This window comes from Panthera onca, chromosome F1 (assembly GCF_046562875.1).
Source record: "Panthera onca isolate mPanOnc1 chromosome F1, mPanOnc1 haplotype 2, whole genome shotgun sequence".
Lineage (NCBI taxonomy): Eukaryota > Metazoa > Chordata > Mammalia > Carnivora > Felidae > Panthera > Panthera onca.
Genome location: NC_138355.1, coordinates 46,909,993 through 46,924,034, shown reverse-complemented (window position 1 = coordinate 46,924,034; position 14,042 = coordinate 46,909,993). Strand labels below are relative to the sequence as shown.

At 41.3% G+C, this 14,042-nt stretch overlaps 2 protein-coding genes across 7 annotated transcripts in view; one reads left to right on the top strand and one right to left on the bottom strand.

The window, feature by feature from the left end:
- SRGAP2 (SLIT-ROBO Rho GTPase activating protein 2) overlaps positions 1–564 on the bottom strand; it is a 233,672-nt gene extending 233,108 nt beyond the window's left edge. For 2 of the 5 annotated variants that reach the window (XM_060644305.3, XM_060644306.3), the window contains exon 1: positions 414–564. The gene's annotated coding sequence lies outside the window, so the exon portion shown is untranslated. The remainder of the gene's footprint in view (positions 1–413) is intronic. The other 3 variants (XM_060644307.3, XM_060644308.3, XM_060644313.2) reach the window with 2 other exon arrangements.
- An 8-nt stretch (positions 565–572) lies between these two features.
- Positions 573–12,492, top strand: FAM72A (family with sequence similarity 72 member A). Of its 2 annotated transcripts, XM_060644330.3 has the most exons (4): positions 576–2,200; positions 4,642–4,719; positions 7,434–7,558; positions 11,277–12,492. In XM_060644330.3, exons 1-4 carry the CDS (start codon positions 2,049–2,051, stop codon positions 11,369–11,371), a joined length of 450 nt encoding a protein of 149 aa, XP_060500313.1. In that variant the 5' UTR covers positions 576–2,048; the 3' UTR covers positions 11,372–12,492. The 2 variants fall into 2 exon arrangements, with proteins under 2 accessions (XP_060500314.1, XP_060500313.1); XM_060644331.3 differs by lacking the exon at positions 7,434–7,558 and having other exon boundaries at positions 573–2,200.
- Positions 12,493–14,042: the final 1,550 nt, after the last annotated feature.

Genomic DNA, 14,042 nt, shown 5'->3' with positions numbered 1-14,042 from the left:
CTGCCAGGGCTTGGAGACAGGGGAAGAGGACAGCCGATGGTTACGGGTGATGCCAACGACGGTTGCCCAAAGGTGGACCAAGCCTGCCCGTGTGCAGAGGACTTGGGGAGGGGGCTGAGGACTTGGGGAGGGGGCTGGGTGCCTGCTGCACAGCGGCAGAGTCCCAGGGCAGAGCCCGAGACTGTGCGGTGAAGGGCAGTGAGAGATGCAGTCTTGAGAAGTATTATGGGCTGTACTGGAAGATTTGGAGAGGGTCGAGGGGGAGGGCGTCTGAGTGATTCCGGGCGGCACGGCTAGGCGATGCCGCAAGCAGCATCCGCGCCCTCTCCTTCCCGCCCCAGCCCGGGTTTGTTCAGTCAGGGCTCCAGCCCGGCGGCCGGGAAGAGGAAAGGGGAGAGGGAAGGAGCCTTTACCTGGCTCTGACGCGACGGGTCTCAGGTCCCCAGCTTCGCTTCCCACTCAGAGATCTCCTCCCCTCTTCCCCGCCACCCGCTTCTACGCAGATCGGTCCCCCTAGTCCCCTGAGGAGCCTCCGCCAACTCCGCAGGACCCCGCCGGGAAGCAGAGCCCACCCCCTTACCAATCACCGCCCGTTTTCTATCGACCGATGGGGCCTGTAGCCAATAGGAATAGCTGATCTCGAGAGGTCTGGAATGAGGAGGAGGAGCTTGAGAAACTTTGGAGGTGTGACTAGCACCACCGAGGCGTGGTCATAGAGCAAGCTCCTCCCAGGGTTGCCGAGCCCAGAAGTAGAATTAATGGGCGGGGTTAAAATGGAACCAACAGCCAAACACAAACTCTTGAGAGAAGGCACTACCAATTGGACCGGGGTAGAGAGGAGGGGCGTTGCGGAGAATTTTAGCCAGTAGAGAGTAGAGACCAGTAGGGACTGTAGAAAGTCTTCCAATAAGAAGCGTGAAGAGAGTGCCTTGCCTCTTTCACTGGGGCGGGAGTAGGGTTTGCCCAAGCCTCCCGGTGCCGGCCAATGGGAGAGGAGGCGGAGCCAAACTCGGCCAACCAGAAAGCCGAGCTCATCTCGGCACCGTTACTGAGGCGGGGCGTACGGTCTCCAGGCCACTAAGATCTCAGCGGGGGAAGGCTCCCGAGCCTTCCAATGCGGGACGCGGGCGAACTCCGGTTCTCCCAATCGGTGCGCTGCGCCTGCAATTCAAACTGACAGCCGGTTGGAAAGGCAGAGAGAGCGGAAGAGGGAGCAAAAGGCGACGCGTTCGCTGACAGAGACCCCAGCGCCGACTGAACCCCAAAAGCGACCTCTGCCCCGTCCCATCAACACCATCGCGCGCTCCGGAGCGGCCGCTCCGGAGGAGACCTAAGGGGACAGCGGGGGGCACGAGGGAGAGCTGAGGGACCGGGACCAAGAGAAACGGCGCGAGGTCCAGCCAGCACGCTGAGGGCTGGGGGCTGCCAGGAGAGAAGTGAAGCGGGGGCCTAGCAGCGAGCAGAGCGGAGGAGGGAGGGTCCTGGGAGGACTGAGGAGAACCCGGGTTCGTCCGGGTGGGAAAAGCTGAGGGGATTTCTGGATCCTGGGAAGAGGAGAAAGATTTCCAAAGAGGAGGCGTGGGTCGGGACGCGTGGCCGGCGATCAGAGGGCGAGGAATTGGAGCGCTCCGAGGGAGGGGCTTAGGAGAGGAGCTTTCACGGAGGGACTCTGCAGGAGAAAGCTAAGGGAATTGCTACAGGGGCGGGAGCCGAAGAGTAGAGGAGCCTTTTAGACGCGTGGCTGGGGAGTCTGTAGAGAAGTTCCCAGGCCTTTTGTAGCTCGCCGCCTCCCCACTTCAAATCCCCCTGCCTTCCCCGAAAGTTAAAAGGAGAGCCACATTTGCTGCTTCGCCCTGTTCCTACTCAATAAATATCACTTTCACCCTCCCACGGGAAAACAGGAAAGAACTCATTTCCTCCCCAGTTTTAGGGCTTAGAAAAGGTCGAGGCCTCGCAATTTGATTTTTGGCCTGGGGGAATCCAACTAGGAAAGGTACTGCTCTTGTTTCCTTTTTCAAAACCCCGCACCGCATCCTTCCCGGGACGCCATGTCTACCAGCAGTTGTAGTTTCGAGGACCGGTGCGTGTCCATCCTGTGTTGCAAATTCTGTAAACAAGTGCTCAGCTCTAGGGGAATGAAGGCTGTTTTGCTGGCTGATACTGAAATAGACCTTTTCTCTACAGACATCCCTCCTACCAAGTAAGTCTTGCTAGTGGCGGGCAACGGTAGCCTTTAACTAAATGGGAAAAGTGTATGGTTTGGACCTCTGGGAGTCAACAAGGAGGTTATCATTTTGGTGTTCCAGCCACTCCCAACAGTCTGATGATCCCCTTGGAGTATAACTAAGTGGGCAGACTGTCTGGACAAAGTCTGTGGTTTAGCCAGAGTGGTCAGTCCTGATGTAATGTTTCTGGTTCAATTATAGTCATGTGACCACATCCCTTAAGTTGGATCCCCTGGCGCTGTGCCCCGCCCAACCATCCTAACTCACTGGATCAAATCCACGACCTAGACCCTAGACTCTAGGTAAATTCAGGCAAGGTTCTCTGTACTGTTAGAAGAGTACAGTTTTTCATTTTTATCCATAAAGTTTTAGGCCAAAAATATTCATAATTTGCTGCCATTATTTGCGATTTGCCAGGCTGAATCAGATCCATTGTCCAGGTAATTCAGTGTTCTTTTCTCAACAATCTCTCTTAATGAGAGAGAAATACATTTTTAGGCGATGAAATAGACCTAGCCCTAAAACAATCCTTGTCAACTATTGCAGATACCACGCATTTGTTTGCATCATTAAATCCTCTTAAATTCTGTTTTCAGACACGTAAGAATTTGCTACCTATTTGGAAAAATAGCCATTTTATTTTACTCAAATGTACCTTTTTCTAGCTCCAAGAGGTACTTTCTCTTCCATAGGCAGCATATTTATGCCCTTATGTAATTTTCAAGATTTAGGCTAACAATCATAATACTTTAAAATGAACTTTGTGATGATAGAAACGTCAACATTTTGGAAATATACTCAAAAGCTATGAACTCCTCCTTTCTTGAAACCTTTTCTGAAATGGTTTAAGTGTAGAGATGCCTACTGGCAAAGCAAATGGCTCTCATCTATTGCAAAGATATTTGGGTTAATATTTTAAGTACTTCTGTATGTGTGTGTGCACCTGTGTGTTACAAAAAAAAAAAAAAAAGCACTAGACAATAAATCTAGAACCTACTATTGCACAGGTTCTATGATTTTTTTTTGTCTAAAGCTTTTTCTTACTAGTAGCACACACAGATGCACACATGCAGACAAATTAAAAAAAATTTTTTAATATGTATTTGTTTTTGAGAGACAGAGCAAGCACAAGTTGGGGAGGGGCAAAGAGAGAGAGAGAGGGGCAAAGAGAGAGAGGGGCAAAGAGAGAGAGAGAAAAAAAATGAGGCAGGCTCCAGGCTCTGAGCTGTCAGCACAGAGCCCGTTGCGGGGCTCGAACCCACGAACCAGGAGATCATGACCAGAGCCAAAGTTGGACCCTCAACCGACCGAGCCACCCAGATGCCCCTAAAGTATTAACCCATTCATCTTTGCAATAGATGTGGTAAGCAATAAGATGAGGGCTCAGATATTGAATTGTTAGAGGTTAGACCAGAGTCTACATTAGAACCAGGTTTTTCTTATCGTCTCTTCTTCTTTATAGGGGTTGTAATAGTAATGGATTAGCGTGCTAAGATATGTATGAATTAATGAACACATAAGATTATTTAAGTGGAATTTTGTCATATTTATGGTAAGCTCAGAAGTATTAACTGACTCTTACAAAATATACTATCATTCTGCTTTAGAGTCTCTTTCAGCTCTTTGGGTCTACAAAATTCATGCTAAATCACAACCAAAAATACAAGGATATGGAAAAATCGGAACCCTGTGCACTATTGGTAGGAATATAAAGTGGTGCTGCTGCTGCTATGGAAAATAGCATCGAATTTCCTAAATAAATTGAGAATAGAATTACCATATGATCCAGGAATCCCACTTCTGGGTGTATATATGTATCTGAGTATGTGTTTATATTTGGGTATATACCCAGAAGAATTCAGTGCAAGATTTAAAAGATCTATTTGCACACCCGTGTTCTTAGCAGCATTCTTCACAATAACCTTGGTTAACCTTGGTCACTGTGAAGAATGCTGCTAGGAAGCAATGCAAGTGTTCATTAACAAAATGTGGTATATGAAAACAATAAACTATTACTCAGCCTTGTAAAGGAAGGCTATCCTGCCATATGCTACAATAGGGAGGGGCCTTGAGAACATTATGCTAAATGAAATAAGGCAGTCACAAAAAGACAAATACTATATGCTTTCACTTATACGTACTATATAAAATGGTCAAATTCATACTAACAGAAAGTAGATGGTGGTTGCCAAGGGCTGAGGGAAGAGGGAAATGGGGAGCTGTTTGATGGACATAGAGTTTCAGTTTTGTGATACGAATAAGGTCTGGAGATTCATTGCACAACAATGTGAATACACTTAAGACTTCTGAACCGTACACTTAAAATGATTAATTTAGTAAATTTTATGTTATATGTGTTTTTACAACAATTTTTTAAAAAGTACCTTTGACCATTTCTGCACATTTCCTTCTCCAGTGCAGTGGACTTCATTGGAAGATGCTATTTCACTGAAATCTGCAAATGTAAACTGAAAGACATCGCATGTTTAAAATGGTAATTTGTGGCAAGATTCTAGATGGCCCTGCATTTGGAAGATGGATGTTAACACCACAGCACAGAGAAAGGTTCAGTGGGCTGCATCGAGCACTGGTTATAACCCATGCAGTGAGCCATTGCGAAACCATTTGTTACTTCGAGTTATTTTTTGAAAGGGTCTTGTGTCACATTTGTATATGATTTTATAATTTTTCAAAGCACCTTGACAAATATCTGCTTTAATTTTCAGAAAAAGTCAATGTAGTTTGGGAAGATAAAACAGAGTTACAATCGTAAAAATCAGGTTTGAGCCCTGGCCCTACTCTTACTCTAAATGGGATCTTGAGTAAATTCCTTAAGCCTCTAAATCCCTGGACCTCTGTTTCCTTGTTTAATTTATAGCTTAAGAAGATAGAAACAATCTTCTAACTTAAGAAGATAGAAATTTAAATATCTTTTGTGTTTACTTTATAGAGTGTTGTGAAGATTAATTACGAATGTTAAAAGTCTTGATAGACTATAAATTACAACACAGATGAAAACTATTACTATTATCTTTTGAGAGGTAGACAGACTTGAGTATTATTTGTCCCATTTTAGAGAGAAGAAATTTGAGATTTTTTTTAACATTTAAATGGGGTTTGGATTATAAATTATAATCCAAATAATTTAAATTCTTATGTGCTAATGATGATTTAAATTCATTCTTTCATTCATTCAAACCATACATTGAAGTCCTACTATGTGCTAATCATTGCTATAGGGGCTGGAAACACAACAATAAATAAAACAAAGTCACTGGCTTTTGGACATTATATTCTAGTGGGAAGATGATTGGTTAGTAAGATATTTAAATCGATAAGATATTGAATAGGGTGGAAGGTGCTCCAAAGGAAATAATAATAATAATAATAATAATAATAATAAATGATAGAGAAAAATAGAGGTTGGGAGAGTAGGTAAGAGCTATTTGAGATAGCATGGTCTGGGATGACCTCTCATGAGAGGGTAACATTGGAGTTAAATCCGAAAGGATGACAAGGAGCGCAAGGGAAAATGTTCTAGGCACAGGGAACAGCTAGTGCAGAGAACCCAAGGCACGAGGAAGCTTAACATGGTCATGGAATAAGAAGATGATGGCCAGCATGGCTGAGACATTGTGAACGTCAAGGGAGAGTAGTGTGAGTAGACTGGAGATGCGGTCAGAATCCAGATAGTCTAGAGGAACGCTGTCCAATAGAAATCTACAAGCCGCATATGTAACTTAAAATCTGCTAAAAAAATCTAAAAATAAAGAAAATCTTCTAATAACCACATTTTAAAAAGTAAGAAGAGACAAGTGAAGTTAATTTAAATTGTATATTTTACTTAACCCATATAACCAAAATATTGTTTCAACATGTAACCAACATAAAAAATTATTAACAAAATATTTTACATTCTATTTTTTATCCTTAGTCTTTGAAATCCAGCATATGTTTTATATTTACAGCACACTTCAGTTCAGTCTAGCTAAACTTCAAGTGCTCAACAGCCACTTTTGGATAGCACAGATCTAGACCTTCATATGAAGGGTTTTTTTTGTTTTGAGTTTTGGCCAATGGGAAGCCACGGAAGGGGCCTTAGCAGGGGAGCAAAATGGTCTGAATGTGTCCCTACTAGAATGTCAGCTCCATGAGAATAAGGACTTTGTCCACTGCTGTATTCCCAGCACCTGGAACAGTACCTGACACATAGTAATAGATGCTCAATAAACATGAATTGAATGAGTAAATGAATGAATGAATACGGATGGTGATTAAAGCCATAGAATTTACTCTTGCAATATAGTCCTACAAATAACTGTCAGTCCTGGTCCAAGAACAACTTGCTTTCATGTGTTTGCCTTTCAAGCAGATTATGATTAGAAGACATATTTTAGGTAGGCTGGTACCTTTTATAGTATTTTTTTATAGGGCCTCACAAAACTGACTGACTCCCACGTCTCCCAGGGTGGGAACAAGCTATAATAAGAATTTTTACAACCCAAGGTGTAAGTACATGTTATGATTAAAAAAAAAAAAGTACTAGCTAAAACGTTCCCTGTATATTCACTTTATTTAATAATGACCATATAGGAAAAAAAATCTGTGGAAGAGTGAAGTACTTGCAATCAGATGGATAATCTTGAAGACAGTAAAAAACTTTTGCAACTTTCTCTAGAAGCTACGGATTTGCTTTATTTCTGAATTCCTTCAAAAACACTAAAACTAAAATTAGAGCAGCCAGCTTGTGTTTGGTTTACAGGGGCTCATGCTGTCTTCCTACTCCTCCATCTGTTGAGACAGTTTTTAGGTGCTGGCGTAGAACTAGAACATAGAAGAACCCAACTTGCCACAGTCCTGGGGATAGCAAAAACCTTTTATCTGATATATTTTGTCTGTACAGCACCTCAATTCTGGGTGTTCTACAGAACACATCACAACCTTATGGCATGGCGTCTAGAAGCTACCTTCTGAAAGGACAACGTGTAAAGCAGCACTCGCAAGGCAATGGAGAATGTGTTAGTATTTGACAGTAGCACTGTCAAGTTTAACATTACCAGAGTCACTCCCATCCCAAAGATCTAGCAATGGAGGTTGTTAGGAGGAAATGAGGACTCGAGGTGGTCTGTTCATTTACGTTAGCACACGAAAATGTTTATATGGCCAGTTATTACCTGGTATCTGAGTATATTTACTTTTCTTTCTTAGTGGGAACATTGTAGGTTATCATGTGATTGTTCCCTGTTGTTCCTGCCTTCTTTCCTGCAACAATGGACACTTCTGGATGTTTCACAGCCAGGCAGTTTATGATATTAACAGACTAGACGCTACCGGTAAGAAACAATTGACTCGGAAATTCCTCTAACATTTACTTGTCTACCAAAACCTGAGTGAAACTCGCAATTGATTGTTTGAGGATTCTCTCTGAAACCCTCTCACCTGAGTTGAAAGTGTGAAACTTCAGGGCTTTTAACCCAAATATTCAGTTAGGGGAACTACTAGCCAAAATTCCTTGCCATTTCTATTTCATCGTTGTGTATACAAGAGCCTCAGACTTGGCTCTTTTGCTTCTTGGTCTCTTAAAATTAATAGTTGCTCTAAATTGTTGCACTGATACGTATTACAACTCCAGAGAATTTTGGAAGATTTTAGATCTGATGGTCAAGTGTGTGTGTGTGTGTGTGTGTGTGTGTGTGTGTGTGTGTAAGAAAGTAGGGAGGGGAGCCTGGGCCAGTAGGACCTGGGAGGGAGGATGACTAGGTAACCTCTGTATTTGGTGATGTTGCTTCAGGAAAAAAAAAAAAAAAAAAAAAAAGACATTTTGACATCTATATTAATAAATTATGATGGAATTTTATTCAAGGGAAATATTTAATGCCGATACGTTGTACTAGTTATTTAGTAGGAAAATATACAACCAATTCTTTTTTTTTTTTTTAACATTGATTTATTTGGGGAGAGAGCAATCAGGGGAGGGGCAGAGAGAGGAAGACAGAATCTGTAGCAGGCTTGCACTGACAGGCTGACCACATAGAGCCCAATGTGGAGCTCGAACTCCCCAACCATGAGATCATGACCTGAACCAAAGTCGGATGCTCTACTGACTGAGCCATCCAGACGCCCCGACAACCACTTCTTAAAGGATGTTTACATAATACATTTTATATTGTCTGCAGCCATTTGGTTTTGTTGTGCACATGTGTTTTCTCTATCTCATACCTACTTACACAGCAGACCAGGTTGACTTGTAGTGGGACTTTTTTAGTGGGAACTGAAGTTTGCAGAACTTTAGTTTACGGAACAAATTTAAAGAATTCGACAATCCAACTTGGCACTAACACCCTCAGGTTTTTAAATGTATGTTTTAATCTTCTTCAGAACTTAAAATACATTCCTCTTCTTAAGGATGATTTGTCTTCACAGACGGAAGATCATGAATTGTAAGCTAGGTTCTGAGGGTCTTTAAACCTTCCAATTATGCTTGGGTTTTTATAGACTCTGATTTTTTTTTAATCACCTGGCATTCAATTGTAGCTCTCAACCCATCATTTGGGGGTCTTAATTTCAGACTCTGGGATGTGACGAAGGCCATTTTTGAGGAGAGACTTATCTGAACTCCCCTGAGATACAGGTTCCTAACTTAGGCCTCCAGTTTTATATTTGTGTTGACCATGGACACATTAAAGGAAGTTTCTGCTTTGATACTATTTTTCCTGCTTCATAGAATTCAAAACACAGGGTGGAGATTTTTCCATTTTGATTTACTTTTTAATTATTGGTCAATTTTTCAAAGATAAAAGCCCAGCATTCTTCCATTCACATTGAATCTAATCCATGAGAAACAGATGTATCACAGGATTTCCTTCCTCCCTTCTTAACAGAGAAAGGAAGGTGCTCCTTCTGTCAGATCCAATCTCTTAGTTTATTTTTTCTCCTTTGAACCAATTGTGCCGAACTACTCATGTCTCTGAGTATTCACTCCAAGAATATCAAACTTCTCCTTTGTAACCCTAATATTGTGATTTAAAACGAGACTTTCAAGATGCTTGGTATAAAACAGGGTTTCTCATGATGCTGGGACTGTCCTTGAATCACCTGAATCAGCTGCATCAAAGGAACACATACACAAGCTTTATGAAATTCTAGAATGTTTAGATGGAAAGGGCCCCAAGTCAATGTTCTAGGCTAGGCTGCGTGTGTCCACCTGATTTCCCAAAACTTTCCTGAGGACTCTTGAGAAACCTCAGTTCAAATTCTCTGGGATTGGCAAATGCCCTCAAAGGCAAATTGACTTCAGCTCTCCGCTTACCTTTATGGTTCTAATTATCCCTTAGATTTTGGCCTAGTAACTCCTTATTATTCCATTAGCTCATCAAAGCCATATTACCGGAAGCAGAATACTGTTCATTCTTGGGAGGGGAGGGGAGGGCAGAGTATTTTTTATTATAAACAATGCAAACACACAAAAAATGCAGAAAACAATACGATAGACTTCTGTATCCACCCCCGCCCCCCCAGCATGAAATAGATGCTAACTTCTTGCCTGATTAGATTCTAGTATCTCGACCAAGAGAGACAGTTGATGGTTTCCACTGTTTCAACAATGCCACAGTGCACCTCCTTGTACATATCTCCTTGAGCACCTGTGCAAAATGGCAGTTAGAGGAAGTGATGAGTGAGGGGCTCTATTTGCTATATATGTATATATTTGCTCTATACGTATTTAATTCACACAACAGAATTCAGAAACAAAAAGAAATGAGCTAAAGCTATACATGTGGATATAGGTAAATCTCAAAAACATGTTGAATGAAAAAAGCAAATTAGAAAAGATACATATAATGCCATACTATAAAAAATTTAAATACATTAAAAAATAATATATATTGTCTGCAGTTGCGCACACTCAGAGTAAAGGTAGTTAGAACACCCATGGTGTACTTACTGGTGGTGGTGGAGGCGAGATTGAAACCAAATCTCCAAACCCTGGCTCATTCTCTTCCACCACGTGGCCACACTGACAACCTGATAATGTGAGATTTGCTTTCCTTGTTGGACTCCATTGGCTCCCCTAGAGGTCAATTAATAAATTGTATTTTTTCCCAGTTTAGTACTTTTAAGTTCTGTAATACAGTACGTGCCCAGAACAAACCATGTCATTATCTTCCATCATGTATCTGTCATGTTCCTACTATATGCCTAGGCTAGATTCTTCAGTATGGAATCTGACTACCCTTTCACTATGAGGCTTTAGATTGTTGTTGTTGTTGTTTTTTTAATGTTTATTTATTTATTTTTGAGAAAGAGAACACAAGCAGGGGAGAGGCAGAGAGAGAGGGAGACACAGAATACAAAGCAGGCCCCAGGCTCTGAGTTGTCAGCGCAGAGCCCCACGTGGGTCTCAAACTCATGAACTATGACATCATACCTCAGCTAAAGTCAGACACTTAACCGACTGAGCCGCCCAGACACCCCTAGATTGTTGTTTTGTTTAACGTAATGGCAGCTACAACCTGGATAGCCTCCAGACTAAAACCCACCTGTAAGAAAGGATTGCAGTTCGTATTATAAGTGGCTCTAAAACCTTGTTGTTTTTAATCACAAAAAAGCCACCAGCTACTTTTGTGCCTGTTGAGGAGATGAAGAGACTTATTCAAGCCTTTTTCCTGTACCCTCCAAAGAGACACTTAATCTAAAATAATCTTGTGAGATCTCCATCCTTAAAAATCATTAAAATAGATTTGAAACTTACCAGTGTAGAGCGATTATGGCATAATACAGCTAGAGGCAGAGTTTGAGGAAATGGGCCCTGAGATCCTTCAGAGTTCGAAGATTCTAGAATTCAAGCCCTTACTTCAAAGGGCTTAAGAAATGTTTATGTCTTAGATGAATAATATTAGATAATTTTTATCTATGGTACATTCTTTAATATCTTTTTACTGTTAACACTATGGTTCCGTATAAGGATGTTAACATATAAGGTTTTCTATATCATGTTCCGAGTTGTAATAGTAGCTGGCTCTAAGTAATTTTATGATCTTTTCTTTTCAGGTGTCAACTTCCTACTTTGGGGCAACTTGCCAGAGATAGAAGAGAATACAGATGAAGACACATTAGATATCTCAGCAGAGGAGTGCATTCGATGAGTGGGATTATGAGATGTATAATATCCAGACATTTTCCTATTTAAAAGAGAATATTAATGGACTGACTTTAAAAATATTAGCAAGGATATACTACTGATTTCTCCTTTTTTTGGAAAAAAAAATGAGACATTTGTTGATTTATTTATTTGCTATCTCAGATGAATTACCTGAATTTAATCTGAGTTATGGTAGTTCTTCTATGGCTTCCTCCTCCTCTTCCTCTCTCCACCCTCCACCTGGTATAGATGTATTCTTAACTTCAGATTGGAGGTTATTTCATGTGTCACTCAACTACCTGGGGGTGAACCATGCATGCAGATGGCAAGCTCAACTGGGAATTAAAGCTTAACAGGAATTTTTTAAAAAACCAAGCCGTTAGGTTTTCATAGGTACTGGTTATCCTGTGTCATAGTGGTGAAAAATCCTTAAAATGGAGCAGGACTTTGTGAATCAGCAAATAGAATAAGTTAAAACTTTAAAATATATGGAGAAATTCTCTTAATTCCTCAGCACGATGTTAGATAAACGAATTTTAACAACAAAATTATCAGCATATACTGTTTCCCAACATGACTTATTTATATTCTTCTGAAGTCATGCAGTTATTGTGTTATGAAAGCAGGGCAACTGAACCTCCATATTCTATTCTCTAGGAGTTTTTCTGTAACTAGCAAATTTTAAATGAGTATTCTCACTTCCAACCCTTAAATAGAAAAAAAACTAAAGAAGTGTTTTGCTTAAGCCATTGTACATTATAAATAATGTTTTTGTTTTTGTTTTAAGCTGCATTCAGAGCCACACAGGAATAGGAAACTGGGATAGTGTTGGATTGTGGTTTTAGGTATAGCTAAAATCAGTGTATTGCTTAGTAATATCTCAGCTGTAAGCATTTTGTCAATAGCGATACCTAAACACACAGAGTTGTGGTTTTGTAAATAAAGTTTTATGGGGCGCCTGGGTGGCTCAGTCGGTTAAGCGGCCGACTTTGGCTCAGGTCATGATCTCGCGGTCCGTGAGTTCGAGCCCCGCGTCGGGCCCTGTGCTGACAGCTCAGAGCCTGGAGCCTGTTTCAGATTCTGTGTCTCCCTCTCTCTGACCCTCCCCCATTCATGCTCTGTCTCTCTCTGTCTCAAAAATAAATAAATGTTAAAAATAAATAAATAAAAAATAAAGTTTTATTATAAAAATGACCAGCCTGCCTTTAATCTTTTACTGTAACCACGTTTCTTACCCCAAAATGTAAAGGTGTAGAACACAAGAGCTAACATTTATTGAGTGCTAGCTATGTGCCAGATCCTGTTCTAAAGTCTTTACAGGGGCAACAGGATGGCTCAGTTGGTTAAGCATCTGACTCGGTTTCAGCTCAGCTCATGATCTCACAGTTCATTAGTTTGAGCCCCACATTGGACTCTGCTGTCAGCACACAGCCCTCTTCAGATCTTCTGTCCCCTTCGCTCTCTGCCCCTCCCCCCATGTGTCTCTCTCAAAATAAATAAACTTGAAAAAAATAAACTGTTTACAGATTTAATTCACTTATTCCACACAACAAACCTATGAGGTAGGTATTATTATTCCTTTTTTACTGATAAGACAGGTGAGGCATAGAGAGGTTAAGCAGCTTGTCCAAGGTCACATAACTGGTCAGAGATGTGGCCAGATTTAAACTCAGACAGACAGACTGACTTCAGAGCTCTGCTCTTTATCTTTTTTTTTTTTTTTAATGTTTGTTTTTGAGAGAGAGAGAGAGAGCACAAGCAGGGAAGCGGTAGAGAGAGAGAGACACAGAATCTGAAGCAGGCTCCACGCTCTGAGCTGTCAGCACAGAGCCTGATGTGGGGCTCGGACTCACAAACCATGAGATCATGACCTGAGCTGAAGCTGGATGCTTAACCGACTGAGCCACCCAGGGGCCCCGGCTCCTGCTCTTGATCTTTATGCCGCATCCCATATGCACCTTCAGACATGAATCAGTTACCATTTTATTTAGCCGGGATACATGCTAGGTAATAACTACCCCAAGAGAGGGCCTCAGTGACTGATTTCAAGGTTGAACAAATTCATACTGGATCATAAGATAGAGAAGTGACCCATGCCCATCAACAGAATCTTTTGCTGTAAACCAAGATAAAAGATGCTTCAGGAAATGCTGTACCTGGAAAACTTTTCCAAAAGTCTTTCACACTGACCATCAGCGCTGGGATGCTGTGGATGAACATGGACCAAGTGTGGAACAATTTGGTTTTGAATGTGGGTGGGTTTTTTTTTTTTTTCCCCTTTAACCTCTCTTAAAGACTTTTTGGAACAAGGTGGCATAATGAATAAGACTTAAAAAAACAAATTGATCCTACATTATATACTTCTTTAGTTAACTTGTTCCATTAAAGAAGAAAAGTTAAATGCTAGAGGAGAGAAATTGGTAAGTTTAAAATTCGACAGAGTTCATCTGGTTTCCCTTGTGCTCATGCCTTCAAAGGCTATGGTCGAGGGGCTCTTTGAAGAACAAAAGCAAGACAAGGGTGCACTGATTAAAGCAAACCCCAAATGTGATTCCATTCCAACTGGAGAATATTTAAAATTATACAGCTACCTTTTAGCTAACTGGGTTATGGAAAGGTCAGTTCTAAGCTGAAAATGGATTAATAATGTTTTAGCTAAAGAAATATATTCATGA